This window comes from Plutella xylostella, chromosome 19 (assembly GCF_932276165.1).
Source record: "Plutella xylostella chromosome 19, ilPluXylo3.1, whole genome shotgun sequence".
Classification (NCBI taxonomy): domain Eukaryota; kingdom Metazoa; phylum Arthropoda; class Insecta; order Lepidoptera; family Plutellidae; genus Plutella; species Plutella xylostella.
The window spans coordinates 5,246,530-5,264,593 of NC_063999.1; the positions used below are offsets into that span (position 1 = coordinate 5,246,530).

Consider the following 18,064-nt stretch of genomic DNA (forward strand, 5'->3'; position numbering starts at 1 on the left):
CCTACTAAACAGCAAAAAATAACTTCGTTTAATAATATAAACACTAGATGACCCAATTACAAACTTACTAATGCGTTGATAAGGTGCAGACGCAGTGTTTCTGTGTAAATTAAGAATTTAAACTGTCCTCATTAGTTTGGTGACTATTTGCGTTCGGTCGGTCTATTTGTCTTTGATTAGGTGTTAGAATGACTGATTAGTCTCTGTTATGTATGTATGTAGATGATATATTGAGACTCTAATTAGTACAATCAATACCAATAGGTAGCATTTGTGACAGTGGCTAAGGTTGCGTTGGCTATTAGATTCACATTTCGTATTTACAATAACCTATCCTGGTTTATGTATTGTATAGGTAACCTATAGGTATATACTTATTATACATGTATTATATACAAGTAAGTGTATTCTAGTGTTTGTAGGTATTTTTACAAAATTATCTTTCCTCTCAGTCTTTCGCACTACCTATAACTTTCTCCACAACACCCAAGGTTAGCTGGAAGAGAATGCTGTTAGCATTAAGTTCGCCTATGTACATAATTTTATTATTGTGCAATAAAGTATTTAATAATAATAATATCCAACGGCCGCTAGCTACACGGCTTTGTTATCGAACCTACGGACGACGCGACGTCTATAAACTGCGCGTTCGCGTAATTTATGGTGAATCACGAAATAGTGGAGTTTATCTACGTCGATAAGTCGATAACGAATCCGTGTAGCGGCAGCAGGGAGCCTTCTGAGTACCCCTTTCTTTTTACTTATGTTAATTACCTCTTTAACACTCTATATAGGGATAAACAATTTATACTTCAGTCGGGAAGCTCAGTAGCAACAATAACACAAACAATAATAATAATAATTGGCACAGAAACGATAGCAGCTTAATCGGGTCATCGGCCAACGAACTAGGTAACCCAGGGTTATCTGAATATAGGTAGCAGTAAAGTACTCAAGTGTATTCAACTTACTAAATGCCTACTTTATTGCTTAAACTTCACTAGAAAAAAACTAAGTTTCGTAGCGCTGCTGCGTGAACCACGACTCCATCTCGTTGTATTTTTAACCGACTTCAAAAAAAGGAGGAGGTTCTCTATCCGTCGGGATCTTTTTTTTCAAACATCCTGATTGCACGCTCTCGTTCGTTTTTCTTCAGTATAGAGTAACCCACTAGGTAGGTGTAGGTAAGCTATGTCGCAACGTTTGTTACTAGAATGTAAAAGTGTTCATCACAAACACACTCAGAAGTGGACGATATAGGTTGTTGGCTGATGATGATGACTATTTATGACAGAATATACTCATTCGATAGGTGCCTACCATGGAAGTAATAAGTACTTGTACTAAGGACTTATTACGTCCATGGTGTATACTTACGTAATATGATGAGTTAGTTTTCGTAATAATATGACAGGAAGGGAACAACTAAGTAAATAACAACCATAAAAGAAAAGCCCGAGTTAATTTTATCATAAATTTATATAATACAAGTCTTAAATTTATTGAGATTTTGTGGTATTTTAAATTAAACTTAAAAATAACTTATCAACATAGGAATTTCTTTTTCTATTATAATTTAATTAAAAGCGAGTTATTTCTTTGTCCCTGTTTTCGATGTCATTCTGAACCAATGTGTTTTCTACGTCCTTTCGAAGCGAGTACATTATTCTGAAAAAGAAAAAAAATGGTATGATAATAGTAATAGCTAGGAAGGCTCTAAATTTTGACATTAGTTAGTACAAATTGGCCTGTATAGTGCCACAAACTTATCTGTTCCGGTGACAGCTCAAATAAATCTCTAATATTTCTTAATTCTATAAGATTTTAAGTTTGCTCGTATTGTTATTTGTCTCTTGCGGTGTTAATAAACCCATCTAATGTTTTAAAATATACAATTCATTAGTAAGTAATGAGATATGGATCAATTTAGTTCGCTGTCACCGGAACAGATAAGTTTGTGGCACTATAACAGTTTTGTAGCTAGATACATGGGGTCAGCCAGTCAATCAATCTCGTCATAATATATTCTCGATTCGGTTCGTTTATTAATCTGTACCTAGATATCTATTGATAACAATAACTTAGTACCCAATTATGCGTTTGCCAATTATAATTATTGAACGGAAGCGGAGAAAATCTAAGTACAAACCATCCTACTTAGGTACTACTACCTATATAGGAATTTATACGTGCGTACCTAAAGGTAATTTATTCAGCTTAATAAACTTAATAATTATGGCTTATGTTATTTGAGTTTATGACTCAGTTTAGTTACCATTAATGTGTGACAAATTTCTAGAAGGTATTGTTATGAATATTATATTACTATACTTCCTACCATTTTAGGTACATATCTATCTACCTACCCACTTAAGGTTAAGGTTCCTACGTACTTATGGATTTTGAAAGTCAATTCTAACAAGAAACGTAAGTAACTGAACCATAGCCTTTCTATGTAATCCAGAAGGTTATTTATAGACAAATTAAATTAGATATTCGCAATAGAATAGAATTAGAAAACGGTTTGAAGGTCTTTCGTTTACTGTTTTTTTTACATTTGTAGAAATCGATTTGTTAATGACAAAAAGTATTCTTGCTAAGGTCAATAAACTATGGTTCAAGGCTTCTACAACTATGAAATAATAATATTATATATTATAATAAATCTATCACCTACCACCAACACATAAACCATCATCAAAATACAGCATCGCTTATGTGCCAGATTTATAAGAGGGGAGGGGTTAGGTACCATTACCACCATTGAAATTTATAATAGTACTTGGAAACTTTAATTATGGGAACAACTCTGAAATAGTTAAAAAAACTCCTGTTAAATACAAAATATATTGCGTAAAAAGCCGTAGATATTTTAAACAGTAATTTAACTCAAACAATGGCAGGAATCACGATCGCTACTGTAACTAAACTTTAATAAGGTGTATTTCCGGAATCTTTTATAATTTATTGTAGGAACTGTAAGTATATTATGTACATAAACATAGTTACTTGGTAGGTATTTAGGGTGCTCGCAAACGACAGACATACACACCACGACGACAGATAATCGGACCGAGTTCTCTTTCTTCATATTTATACTACTTACAAACAAACACTCACACCTTGTACTAATTTACTCCCTTGCGGGGTAGGCTGAGGTGCATTGCTGCACCCACTTTTCGCCAGTGCTATGTTAGTCTCATTGTAATAGGGGGCGGGCCTATTGCCATTTTATGGGTATACATCCAAGACCCAATATCTGTACAAACATCTGAACGAGAACAAATATCTGTGTTTAAACAAATATCTGCCCCAGCTGGGAATCGAACCCGGGACCTTCGGCTCAGTAGTTAGGGTCACTAACCACTTCGCAATTCGCTTGTCTTATTTATACTACCTATAATATTTCTGACCGACTTTTTATAGGAGGTAGATATTACGTACCTATGCGTTGCAAACAGTACGTTCTATTTTCCTCCTACAAAAAGTCGAGCACAGATTTCCGGTCGTGAGCAAGCACCCTTAAAGTGACGGAGATGAACAAATAAGCAGTCAGCTTCATTTAGCAGCTTATAAGTAAGTACCTTGTCAAATTAACATACCGTCTAGACTAGATTCATTCATAGATTTTAACAGTTTCATAGTTTGAAAAATTCATTTTCTCTTGTCACAAAGTTTAGAAGCATTATTTTTTTTCACAGATATTTCACAGTTTATTATTTCATACATTTTTCACAGTTAATTAGAATTATTCCACATACCTACCTGGTCTACATACACGTGAACATTATACAAATTTATTCAGTTATTAGTATTACTTTTAAAATGCATTTATTTAGCACGTGTTTCAGTATAATATCTGAGCCCTAGGCATACATTTTCATCGGGAATGTGAAGTAAAATTCATCGAGTAATTTTGTATGTAGACGACCGAATGGCGTAGTGGTTACTGACCCTGACTACTGAGCCGATGGTTCCGGGTTCGATTCCCAGCTGGGGCAGATATTTGTTTAAACACAGATATTTGTTCTCGGGTCTTGGATGTGCCCGTAAAATGGCAATAGGTCCGCCCCCTATTAAATTGTCAGTCCCCCATAGTCCTCCTACAAGCTATACCAAAATAAAACCAGCCGAGCGCAGCTAGGCATCCGATCGACAAGTAACCCTGCCATAAAGAAAAGAAATCCGAGCGAAGCGAGGCATTACGTATCATAATACATTGGGACTAACATACACTCTGGCGAAAAGTGGGTGCAGCAATGCACCTCTGCCTACCCCGCAAGGGAGTAGGTAGATTAGTACAAGACGTGAGTGCGTGTTGTTTTTTTTTTTAAATTGTATGAAAATATGAACAGCGCCCCTGGCGGTAGGTAGCAGAACTATTTTTTTCCAACAAAATTCATCGAGTAATTTTACTTCACGTTCACGATGAAAATTTATGCTACGGGCTCTGTACTGTAAGTATGTCAGTGAAGTTAGAATACTTACAAAAATATCACAATAGCGGGCAAAGCCAACGCGGCGCTGATGAGGTAGAAGGACCCGGCGAAAGTAGACAGAGTATACAGGTACAGCTTGCTGTATATCGGCGAGTAGACAACCGGGATCAGAGCTTCCGATATGCTGATCAACGAACTGGCTTTGCCTGTGGAAAAAGATTTGTCTGAATTATATAAAAAAATGCACGAATTATACTTTAAGTAATTATATTTAAAAAACGTAACGCAGTTAAGTAATATTTTTTTTACTACGTAAACATGAAATGAAATTGTTCATTCGAGGTAAAATTTTACTATTATTTTTGTCGATAGTCATAATAAAACTCTACCAGCTGTTCACAAAGGCTCTGTCACTAAGGAGAAGAATTGGGGAAAGAAACTGAACTGATATTTACAGCTCTACTTAAGTCACAATATTTATTCCTAGTGAGGTTTAAAACAGTGAATAATATATTCTATGGATAATAGAGGAAACGCATGGCATTGTCATGGAAGTAGAAAAAAACTTCCATGGGCATTGTATTATATTATAAAATCATGTCTAGCACGAGCACCGTGTCAAATTATTTTCATTAATATTAAATTTCAGTTTTAATTTTTTCAAGTTTTGTAGAATATATTTTGCTATTCATAAAAAAGTTATTGAACGTTTAAATAGCTATTGAACTGTTTGTCACTCTCTGTCAAGTTCTTTTTAAGTATGTTTAGTAGTTTACAGATGGTTAACAATAGAGAATGCACCAAAATAAATACCTATTGCATGGTTGCTTACCCACATTTAGATAATGGTTCGGTTGCCAATTTGTCATGCTTGTTACTGTTTGTATCGGTCGGAGCTTGATCGTTTCCTTCATTAATAATTTTAAGCTAAACACTCTTCTTTTTTATACATAATAATATAAGTACATACATAATAATATGCTCAAGACTGTAATCTCCGAAGGGGTAGTCAGATGTGTCTCACAAGCGAATAATCCACTATTCATGTGCAGGTTCATTGGTATATGTCAGTGCTGAGATTCGAACCCGCATGTCTGGCGTGAGAAGTGGGCGCTTACCCGACTGAGCTACATCCGCTCTCCTGTAGGTTTCAGGTTTCTCTGCCCAGTCTGCTCTAAATCTACAGTACACACTACAGTAGAAACTTTGAAAAAAATATATTTTTATTTTCATAAATCTCCAAAAGTATTTAAACGGCATAAGACTTTGCAAAATACGTTGTGTAGGTACTTAGCAACACTTCAATATAGGTACTACCCAATACAGAACTTGCAACAAATTGTAGACACATATCGCTGTTTGAAATACTAACAATAATTATTATCATAAATTTAATTTCTTACACATGTATTGTGCGTTATAATAAATTATGTACGAACGATTGCGAATCAAATTCAGTCGCGTAAGTATACATTTATATAAATACGTAAGTAAGTATATTATTGTTATCATTATCACCGAAACAATTAATGTAAGTAATGAGCGATTTATAAATATGAAACGTAGGTACAATGCAAACATTGAACTTTGACCGATATTACTTAACATTTACACATAGATGATAATAATAATTATAAGTACTACCTACTTAGGTACTTTATTATCCTAGAAAGACATACTCTTTTTAGATAAGTTAAGGCACACTCTAAGGCCAAGTTATTAAGCTTGATGTTCTCAATCATAATTTACCAAAACATTGTGTTGTCTTTACACTATTAAACTGTTAAAGGATTCAAAAATGTTTAAGTGCTAGAAGCGTTATTTAAGTAACTAACTATTATCGAGAAATATGTATAATCAAACATACTATATTTGGTACTCGTAGGTTTAAGGAATAGCAGTGCGGTCTTTGGTACGTACCTAATTTTAGTACAAAAATGATTATTGATATTAAGGTGGGTTCTAAAATCCCCCCTAACACTACGTGAATGAACGAATACTCGCTCTGTAACATGTTACATTACACCTCGTAACGTAGGTCTGCCTGTACCCACCATTAGACGTAATATTTTACAATCATTGGTCGATTGTTATATAATATTACATCAATCCTTTAAAAAACTCGCTAAGGAGAACAAAAAATTGCAAAAGAGCATTTGTTAGAAAACTTCAATTGTGTTCAACCACAGAATAAAAACTAGGTTGCACCAACTTACCAACTTCATCCACCTCCACGAGCTTCGTCGCCATGGAGCGTAGCGAGGTGGCTGCAGCAGCACTGAACATGTCCAGGACAGGCCCCAGGAAGTACACGGTCCGTGTTGGCGCCAGGGCGTACACCAGCGACGCACACACGCGGCTGACGCAGGCGATCACCCCGATGACGCTGTCTTCTATGTTCCATCTCTTGCTGAACAGACATATCGTTATGAAGGAACCTGGATGAGTGCAAATTGAGTGGATAAGTTGTGTGATTGTGTGAAGGAAGAAGGGTTCTACCAACCCGTACTAGGCCAGCGTGGTGGACTAGGCCTAAAACCCTTCCTTCATTGGAAAGAGACCCGTGCCCCAGCAGTGGGGATGTGATGGGTCGTTATGATGATGAAGAGCGGATCATGATACAACAACGCACCCCGTTGTTGTATCATGATCCGCTCGAAATCGTTCTGTTGGACTAATGCCGTCTTACAGAAAGGAACTTTAAGCTAAGGTCGACATTAAATCTATGTCTGTCCTTTTCTATCCATATTCTGTCAAAGCCAGAGTAGCAATTTAAGGTCGGCATTAGTTTAAAGTTCCTTTCTGCAACTCAGCGTAGTTATGGCTCTCATAAGTAGTGCCATAGAACTACTAAGGCTACCTATGTCTTAGGAACAAGATGGGTACCTCTGTTATTAGCATTGTCAATCCTGAGAGGGGTCAGGTTTGTCTGCCCCATATTCTACCCCCCGCTAGTCTACCCCAACGGCCATCGGTTCTTTTGCAGATATGGCCGACCCTCTGCCTCTTTAGCTTGTAGAATGAACAAATGTATTTACTCAAATATACACACATTCCACACATACACACAACACAACCCATCCTAATTAATATACCTCGCGTTCGTGACTGAGGTCACAACAGTAAGGGCCAGCTGAAAACCAGCGCTGTGGCCTCTCTGGCCACAGCACACGCTGAGCTGGTGCCTTTTTGACGCTCTGGACAGCAACGTTGTTTGTTTATATTGTATTATTTTCTGTTTTTTCATATATATTATTGTAGAATTCTTTTTCTTTTTTTGTTTCTGTTTTTATTGTTCAGTGTGTCAAATAAATGTTTCTTTCTTTCTTTCTATTTGAATTCTTTATTATGAATTCATATCTCATGTGCAGTTGTGTGCGTATTTAATTTAGTCATCTGATAATGCCAAACATAATTAAGTTGGATTATGAAAGATATCTTTACTATATTTAAATATACATGAGTGTGCGGGATTCACAAAAAGTAAATATTAGTACTAATTAGAGTTTATGAATTATGATAATATTAATAATATGATTAAAATCCTGTCAATTTATGATGAAAAACAAACACCTAAGCGTGGCAATTAAAAAGTAAACATAACAATATTCCACTGTTCTCTGAACAAATAGAAGCTGTATCAAATCCGTTGATATTTTTTATAGTTGCTAGTTACATTAATGAAATTATAGTTACCTACGGGTTTTACAACTGAGAACATCAAGTTAAGAACAACTTAAGTTTTAAATGTGAATTTCTAAGTAAATTTTCTTTTATCTGTTATGGGCAAGTTTTTCATTTGACTAACTGTAACCTATACCTAACTATGCATGACCTATGAAAGTCAAGATCATTTAAAAAATACATAACTATGTTAAACATTTCAGAATGTAGGTACTAACTGTTTATGTATATTAAGTATATATATGTTTATTAAGCTAATGTAAAGTTCGTAATACCTATATAAAAAAACATGAAAAGTATCAACTGTTTCTAAATGCTCATAAACTGTAATCATTGTTTCATTCATAACACTTTTATCATTATGATGAATGAGTCAGGTAACCTGCTGCCGAAACCATGAGAACTACCTAGGTAAGTACATAATATGAAGAGGAAAACCTTATCTCCATGACATAAAAGGATATTTTTATTTAGCAAACATAATAATTATGTACACAGTTAAATAACTTGATAAAAATATTTTTGGTAAGTAAGTAGGTACCTTGGCATCAGGAACGTACATAAATTAGATGTTTATGTGAAAACATGTCTGGCCTTGTAGCCTGTATTATGCTTAGCTTTGTCGCAAAAGAGTAATTTAGTGAATGCACGGCCAATCGACCATTTTGAAAGGTAGAAGTTAGTGGCCGGATGTGTACCTAGAGTTGAGGGAAGGCTGCGGCTGGATCTTCTCCGTAGTTTTGAACCGACTTCGAAAAAAGGAGGAGGTTCTCAATTCGTCAGTTTGGAGCTGATGCTACAAACGCTTCTTATAAAACAGACAACTACTACGTTAAAACAGTTAAATGTACTAAACCCCTCTTTTTCGGTCAGGGGTGAAACATATTATTCATGTCTGATGCTAACCTTTCCAATACGCCTACTACAGTATTAGGTAGGTAGGTTAGACGTGCTTACTTAGAAAACACGTTTTGCACTGAGAAACGGGTTTTGGTCGCTCCAAATCCTTATAAATAGGTACCTATGTTATGTAACTTATGTACATAAGTAAGTAGCTACCATAACCTTAACTAAATAAGTAAGTATTTATTATACTATCGCTGAGTTGCAGAAAGGGACATTACGCTAATGTCGGCATTAAATATATGTCTGTCTCTTTCTGTCCCTATACTGTCAAAGCAGGGCAGCTAGTCATTTAAGGTCGACATTAGCTTAAAGTACCTTTCTGCAACTCAGCGTATGTGACTTAAGTTAAAAGCTCGAAGAATATCTATAAGGCGAGTCCACGACGCCAGCGGGCAGAGCGGCGCGGCGCGGCGCAGCGGCCACAGACTAATTATAAGACATATTAGCAAGTACTCGTACTTATGTATTATTAGATTTCGTGGATTTAGTATATGGAGGCGGAGATTTGTAATTCTCCGCCATAAACAAATTATACCAGTGCGTGCCGCCGCCGCCGTCGGTCTGCCCGATGGCGTTGTGGACGCGGCCTTAGAAGTGAGCTACAACGTCGCTTGGGCGAAAAAGCTTATTTTAGACAGTATGCGACTTCAAAGGCTTCAAATATAGAGTAGGGCTAATAAAATGCCAATAACTATTATAAAATGCTGTCTGATTTTAGCAGAATTCACGATTGCTTGCCAAAATAAGCAATTCGTATATCAACATGATTACAAAATAGGTGACATTATAAAGTAAATATTTTGTATCCTACCTATGCCTACGTCGTCATGGCGACGTCGTAAGACGATGAAAAATATTATTATTATTGATCGAAAGATCTAATTCGTATCTCTTCCTTGTTATTTAGGTGCTATAAGAAAGTACCTATAGGTATCTTCAGGTGTTAGGTGAACAGTTACAAGTGTATTAAGTACATTATCATGTTAGTTGAACAGGGATAATAATTACTACATTGACATTGAATTTGCCGATGTGCTTTGTAACTTCTCGAGGACCAAACCTCGCGCAGGTACCGTCACCAACACAATGTTTAAATACTTACCAAAAAATACTCGCTAATAAAATAAATGAAACTCACCAATGCTCCCAACAGCGACGGAATATGCTAAGAAGAAACTGTAGTCGATCTCCGTAAACTTGAACTGGTATCTTGTGAACCAGTATGTCATCTGCGCCTCACCTTGATCCCAAATGAAACATCGATTAGTGATTGGAGCCAGTCGTCTCGCTCATCTGGAAACATTTGTCCTTGTCTATCTTTTCGTCCCGGAATCCAGGGCTGAGGGAGAAAGCGAGTGTAGGACAAAATGACCAAATGGCCCGGGTAGGGGGAAATTTTGCAAGCATGAAAATTAGGGAGGTTATAAAAATTATAATGATAGTAATAAGTAGGTACTACTTAACACTTATAGCAGGATTTACTCAAATGGATAAAATGCACCTAAAAAAATTGCACCTCCTGGTATAGTAATTTAGTCTACCCTTTGTACACTTATAGGTAAGTAAGTATTTATATTTGTGCAGGAAATGGTTAAATAAAAATACCTTGTCTTAGATTTTAAAAAAACGGTGTTCGATTTTCTTGAAGCGACGTTACTATAAAAAAGTGAAATTGCAAAAAAAAAAATTCTCTGTCAGTCACTGTCACCCTATTTCATTTGGAGTGTAGAAAGGTGTTTACTGAAATATTCTGAAACATCCTAATCCTAATCCTAACTAATATTATAAATGCGAAAGTAACTGTGTCTGTCTGTCTGTCTGTCTGTCTGTTACTCTTTCACGCCAAAACTACTGAACGGATTTGAATGAAATTTGGTATACATACGGTCTAGACCCTGGGAAAGAACATAGGCTACTTTTTATCCCGGAATTCCCACGGGAAAACTTTTTAAGGCGAAGCGAAGCGCGCAGGAACAGCTAGTACGTAATAAAGCGGTTTTTTGGGGGAAATAAGAAATCGTAATAGCTTTAAATGAATAACAGTTTAAATATTTCACTAAAGTATTTTGCTCATATCCGCTTCAAACAAAAGATATCTTATTTCAAACAAAGTCGCGTGTCAAGATGGGATCCGAACAAGCCTGTGATAACTGCTGAAATTATAGAAATATCCAAATTAGTACATTGTATTAAGAAATAAAATCATATTACACACGTGTCATTTGTAATGCGCTTTATGTTGGAAACACCGTGGATTAGACGAGTTTGCTAATTTGTGCGTGTAAAAAATATCAAAATATTATTTTAACCTTATAATTATAATATTTCAAATGTAACTCACTTTTGTGGCTAAATATTTTGTCAACCCTTTAGGTGTTAACTTATTTGTGTATGTTTTATCTCGAATCTAAGCATGGATATTATTTATGGCAATAATCCTACCTGAAGTCTTGAAGGAGGCTTGTCCATTAGGGAATTATTGCAGGCTGCTAGTTTGCATTTGCGATTTGCGTATACACTAGTCAAAGAATATCGAAAGACGATTGTTCGTAATATTCGCTTCTTCAACAATCAGCCTACCCGACCTTACCTAAGACCAGGAAATACCTAAAGAATTGAGAATTGTCACAATGATCTGATAATTAGATAAACACATTTAACTAGGCATCACAAATACATAAATACTCATAGCTTTAAACAATGTATTCAAGTACCTACCTAACATTGGCAATGTTGGATGAGGCAAGAAATAATTGAGTTACGTGGCTCAGAATATTTCGTAAAACTACGGGAAAGAGTGTTGGCATTAATTTTTATCTTAGGTCCAGTTAGACACTTGAGTTAAAATCTTAAACTTAGGGGCCGTCCATTAATCACGTGAGGTCGTTTTTCTCATTTTTTGACCCCCCCTCCCCCTGGTGATATTTGGTGAGGTTTCGGACCAACCCCCCCTCCCCCCCCCTGGATCACGTGTATTTTTTTGGAAGTCTATGTAAAGGCAATTTTTGACTAGAAAAAAATTGGTCATACTACAAATCGTTAAAATTTTTGCGCCGTCCAAAATATCGGTTCAGAAATACCTAATTTTTGACAAAAAAATAATACACGTGATGTCTAACGATAACCCCCCCTCCCCCCTCGTGATGTTTCGTGAGGTTTTCATTACCCCCACCCCCCCCCCCTTTGAGCCTCACGTGATTAATGGACGGCCCCTTACAAGCTTACAACCATATTATCAGCGTACCTTACGTGACGAAAATTCAAAAATATTCTTAACACCACTTTAGTTTAAAATTGAGAGTAATAGGTAGAATTTATCTACTACATCTTCACAAATACTTCCGAAATTTATTTTTAAGATAAATGGTACAGTAACTAAATCAGGGCTCTAAGATATCTGTGTGGCACACTGTACATTTGTTATTTATAAATTTCTTTGTTACCATGAAGACCATGCCTCATTCAGCTAAAAGTGGAAACTTGGCTGACAGACCAACACTTGGAATGACAGGTAAATAGTTAACAAGATAGTACATAAATAGTTACCATTATTACGCACAAAAGTGCTTGTTTATTAACTGAATAGAACAATACGAAATGTCAAAGATAACAACGTATTTACGTGCACAGATCTCCTGAAATCGGAAAATTCCTGCAGGTGAAGTCTAAACTGGAAAATTACGCACGTATGTTTTTCGCGAGGAAACCTGTAGATCTAGATTCTAGATGTGTACCTAGGTGCTCGATAGTACTTAACGAGGGGAAGGTTCTTGCTTGACAGACAGAGGGACAATAAAGTGATCCTGTAAGGGTTCCGTTTTTACGATTTGATGAACGGAATCCCAAAAACAACTTCAGTGCAAGGAGAGTGTGAGTAAATAGTAAAAAGTGATTTTTATGGGAAACATTATTTTACCACGTGTGGAAAATAAGAAAGAATAAGCAGGTCAACTATGACTACGTTTTTAGTGTTATCATAACCTTCCACTTGTACAGATAGATCACGCACTGTTTAAATGTAATTGGGCAATATTTAGGTAGTGTAATTTATACAGGATGTTGCAAAAAACGCTTAATGTAAGCACCATCTTTCGGGGTTTACAGATGTAACTGACTGAATGATACTAGAAAATACAAAAAACGACAAACAAAATCTACAGTTGTTGCAAAAAGGGTATACTAAGTCGAAAATTTACATTTAGATTTTATTTCTGGTAGATAAGTATACATACTGCACACGTAGGTTTCGGAGAAGTATAGATACCCTTTTTGCAACACCCTGTACATTTTTAAAAGCGCAATGATTTTTATTTTTTATGAAAGAGTTTAGTAAAAAAATTGAATTAACCGGTCTAGGCCCGATCCGGTCTTATCTTACCTACCCCAACCCAACATACCTTACCATCAGCGAACTTTACCATAAATACTTCTACGCCTAAAATATATAAGTAAGTACGGTGGCCTGCGCCTAAAAGTATACAGGCGGAGTTTTTAAAATAGCGGTCCCTGATGATGAAGGGACCAGCTACATCTGTTATAAATCCGGGGTCGTGTTGTGTGTGATGTGTGTAGCAGTGGTGTTTATGTGGATATGCTTGAGCAGCATGTGAGCTTGAGATCGCTATTTTAAAAACTCCGCCTGTATACTTTTAGGCGCAGGCCACCGTACCTAATTCATTTCCATAATTCTATAAATTCTATTGCTAGCGATAACCTAACCATAAAACTAAATAAAAAAATATGATAAACGTCAATCGTATGACATTAAATTTTGTAAGTAGAGTCTTGCAGCGTTAACGCAAGCAGCTTTATTGGTTAAAATTTATAATAAGTATTTTTTTTGACATAGTACAATAGTGTGTACCGCACGTGTGTACCGTACATTATTTTTAATTTGTATACCAAATGCAAGTCTATCAAAACACCATAATACGTCATCATTTTCACTATTTGATTCATATTTTCATTCATTAATAACTAAATGGTAATGACGTGAACTAAGTACCTATTAATTAGTATTTTATTCAACAGCAAATTGCTAACTGTTACGCTGTTTGTATACCAAATTGTGTGGATTTGTATATGCGTGGGCACAGGTGTTTTCTTATTAGGTACCTCTACTTGTTATGTTTTGAGAAAATGTTGCTATGCCCAGGAACATTTATTTATGCTTCAGGAAATTATGATCACGAAAGTTATATGTAGGTACATTTAGTACATAGATTTAATACAATTTTAGTAAATAAATAAATACTTAGGTATCAATGTAATACTAACATAGTTGCAATGATTATGATTATATCCGTGTCGTTGACGAATTCTGTAAAGCCGCGTGCTCATTTGTATTATTTCCACAGACCTGTATTTGAGTAGACAACGCAAGTGCATGTACTTCGCGTGTAAAAAGGGAGTGAAATTATCTTCCTTTAGCGGAGTGTCATTAGGGACGTTCCTAAACTAAATCGTTCAAGTGACGTGACTGACGTGACAGTAGGTATAAAAATAATGGCACGCTTGGTTTCTATACAAGGAATGAGACAAGCGTTGTCTATTCAAATACAGGTCTGTGATTATTTCCCTATGTCTGGTCTCCGTATATTTATTTGACAGAATAATTAGTCAGTTATTATTAGTCTTATGATGCTACGGAGGGGAGTTGACACGCGCCAAGGCTAAAATACGGAGATCAGAAGGGCTAGCACGGGGCGCAAGACGCGCACGTCAAGACGTGACAAAAGTTTTACATCTCGCGACCTCGAGAGCGAGCGTCACGTCATGACGTGCGCTTCTTGCACCCCGTGCTCGGCTAGCAGATGGGATGTGGAGGAGGAGGAAGTGATACAAATGTGGAGCCGGCTTTACATGTAGAGTTCGATGACTAACTAACTTGCATGTTTTTGCAACACCAAAGGCCTACGTAATAGTGACGCGGATATTTTTAAATGTAGTTATTTTTACTCGACTAGGGCGAAGCGAAAAGGACGATTATACATGTATATACCTACACATGTATAGATGTGTTTGGACCGAGTGTGTATAATGTTAAGAGTGGGTACACACTTGGGGACTAATGTTGGGCGATTCGTGTCATAAGCGTGTTCTGGCATAACGGAATAACCATAACCAGATATGGCGAATTATCATAATTATTTCGCAGGACAAATAGGTAGGTATTAACAGGTGGTTCATGATGATGAGAGGAAGTAAAATGATGTCCAAAAATACGTAGTTATCAATATTAATCCAGTATTATATCTTATGTTCGGCGCACCCTGGGCTAGACAAAAAATGAACGAAGGGAACTGTCGTGCAATCGGGACCTTGAATACTACGAGATAGAGTCGTGGCTCGCGCAGCAGCGCTCCAAAACTTAGTTGTTTGTCTAGAGTGACCCCCTGGTATTACCTAGGTACGTACATAATCTGTCTGGATAATGATTAATGCTTTCCCCAAGCTGACAGCCCTAGTTCAGCTCTAAAATTTTTCACCGACACGCTAAGAAGATAATAATTAACGGTAGAACATTCAACGTACATAATAGATATATGATATATATCTTAATTGACTTATTAATGTAACGTATAACCGGTATTGACATAAATAGTATTTATCTGAATAATATATTACTTATGTTATGGTCACATTACACGAATGTATTGAAGAGATAATCTTTGCACAGCAGTATTTTACACAAAGAAGATTTTTCATATCAGAGGAGGAAATTAAAAAATCGTTTAAAACTTAATATTTTCCTGTAACATTTTTGTAATCGTATCGTAGGTAGAATATTACCTTACTTGCGCCTAAAAGAAAATATTCTGGCATTATAGCCAAATTATGAAGCAACATGTAAAATCCGCCCGTGTTGCCATCGCTATGTGGCAAAAGTGTGCAAAATGTTTGAGTTCTCAATATCTAACAGCACAAAATTTAGATGTTTGATCACTTCCAATGTCAACACAAGTCGAATAAAATAGAGAAATTTATAATTCTAAGGTCGAATTTTTATGCACATACATACTACCTACTAAGTATGTCTAAATTGTCTTATAGGTATCAGTGCAAAGGTAGGTAAAGATAATTATCATCACCAATTTGGTGTTGGCGCCTCCTACTGCAAATGTAAAGCAAAATATAAATATCTATCAATCACGTTTAGACGTTATCTGAAAACGTTTCTTAATTTTCCATTTGAGTAAATCCAGCAAACGTGTTTCGTTGAAGAAATTAAAAATCTTATGAAAAAATTACATGATATCGAACAACTACATACAGATAAACCTTGAATAGTATTGCTATACGATCTAGCAACAAAATTAAAGTTGCATAGAGCAATAACATTATTTAAAGCGAGCACATGTTGTGCCAACCGTTTTACGACTTTCCAATAAAACGGAAGAAATGTTAAAAAGGACATAATATCTGGTGAATCTGGTGGCATATTTACCTAACACAGGTCCGACGATGAACATGTAGGCCACCATGGTGAGCAGCAGCTGCATGCGGCGGCTCCCCTCGCGCAGGCGGAACGCCACCGTCACCGTGGACACCAGGTCCCCCACCGAGAACACCGACATGATGGTCGGGGGACCCTCCTCCACCGCCTTCTCCTTCTTCGGCTTCTCTTTCAGTCTTAACACGATATACACGAACCCTACCAAATAGAACATGCACGCCACCATAAACACTCCGTAGTAACCGAACGTCCTGGTCATGATCCCACTGAGGGATAGTCCGATAGGCCGGCTGAGCGTCAGGATGGCCGTGATGATGCCGAGGCGGAAGGTGCGCTCGGACTCGGCGGTGATGTCGGTGATGTAGCTGTACACGGCGGTGGTCATGGCCACGCGCCCGCCCGCCAGCGCCGGCGGGAGCCCCTCCAGCAGCGCCGTCTCGTTCAGGCCCACTTGGTAGAAGAACACCGTGCTCAGGATGATCCCGATGATGGAGATCAGCTTGGCCAGGATCGGGAGGACCATGAAGGCCTTCCTGTTGCCGGTGCGGTCGCTCCAGGCGCCGATGAACAGCGTGAGCACGCCGGGCAGCGCGGTCTGCAGCGGGAAGCTCCAGGCCGTCATGCTGGCCACCATGGTCTGCACGTTCTTCTCCTCCTCCGTGTAGTTGGACGTGGTCCCCTGCATGATGTGGTCGCACGTGCGCCGGTCGTACTGCAGGTTCACGAGGCACGACTTCTCCAGACACAGGTTCTGGACCGCCAGCCCCGCCAGCACACTCGGCAGTATGTAGCATACTACAAAAGGTTCCACTGTAACTTTCGATCGGAAGGCCCATGATTTTTTAATGAACTCCTTGAGTCTCTGATTGAACGCTTTCCGATTCACGTCGGCCGCGTACGCGTTGTTGCACTTGCATTGTTCCACGATCTTTTCCGCGGGTGGCTCGACCCGCAACGTCATTTTCGCGTAAAATTTTTGATGGCTTACGTTTCATTTGTTTTTTAGTTTGCCATTTAAACTGATTATTACATTAGAACGAATTTAAAATTACACTGAGAAAATATTTAAGTTTTTTAATAAGTATTAAATTATTAAAATCGTAGAGGCGTTCGCGCTGGTTGCTCGTGGCGAGGCAGTGATGGAAGCGGACGGGTGGTGCGCGCGAGTGGGTCGGCCGCACTGCCTCTCAGCTGTTGCGTTGATACAGTTTCATTAGAGTCCTTATCACGGGGAGTGGGCGCCTACTTCTGCACAAACTTAATCTTTCGCCTCACTATCGGCGACAGCCCTTTGTCTCAGTAAATAACTACAAACGTACAAATACGAACTAAAACAGTCTTTGTGCCTCAAAGCGTGGAAATAAACATTCGTCCATTTACATTTATTTATAGGTACCTTTATTTAATGTCACGGTAAATTTAAAAGGCTGATAACGACCTATTATGAATCACCATCAGACAAGTTTTCTTAAAGTCTGCGTCTTATTTCTTGGAGTTCCGTATCTTTAAAAGTCATACGCTCTTATTTCTGAGGGTTTCGTGTCCAAATCCGTAGTGGTTTTCAGTAGTAAAATTATTG

General features: G+C 37.4%; 1 protein-coding gene across 1 annotated transcript; it reads right to left on the reverse strand.

Moving 5' to 3' along the window:
* Positions 1-1,460: 1,460 nt before the first annotated feature.
* Positions 1,461-17,823, reverse strand: LOC105390329 (proton-coupled folate transporter). The gene is made up of 5 exons (XM_038105917.2): positions 16,477-17,823; positions 10,168-10,269; positions 6,656-6,877; positions 4,489-4,645; positions 1,461-1,668 (listed from the first exon to the last, which is right to left on the reverse strand). Exons 1-5 carry the CDS (start codon positions 17,444-17,446, stop codon positions 1,581-1,583), a joined length of 1,539 nt encoding a protein of 512 aa, XP_037961845.1. The 5' UTR covers positions 17,447-17,823; the 3' UTR covers positions 1,461-1,580.
* Between the last annotated feature and the right edge of the window lie 241 nt (positions 17,824-18,064).

Excerpts from the sequence above, each read along its gene's own strand:
- LOC105390329 (XM_038105917.2), bottom strand. The coding sequence starts at position 17,446 with ATGACGTTGCGGGTCGAGCCACCCGCGGAAAAGATCGTGGAACAATGC. Across the intron at positions 10,270-16,476 it reads CATCGTCGGACCTGTGTTAG|GTGAGGCGCAGATGACATAC; the intron begins GTAAATATGCCA and ends TTTGGGATCAAG. Across the intron at positions 1,669-4,488 it reads CCCGCTATTGTGATATTTTT|AATAATGTACTCGCTTCGAA; the intron begins GTAAGTATTCTA and ends TTTCTTTTTCAG.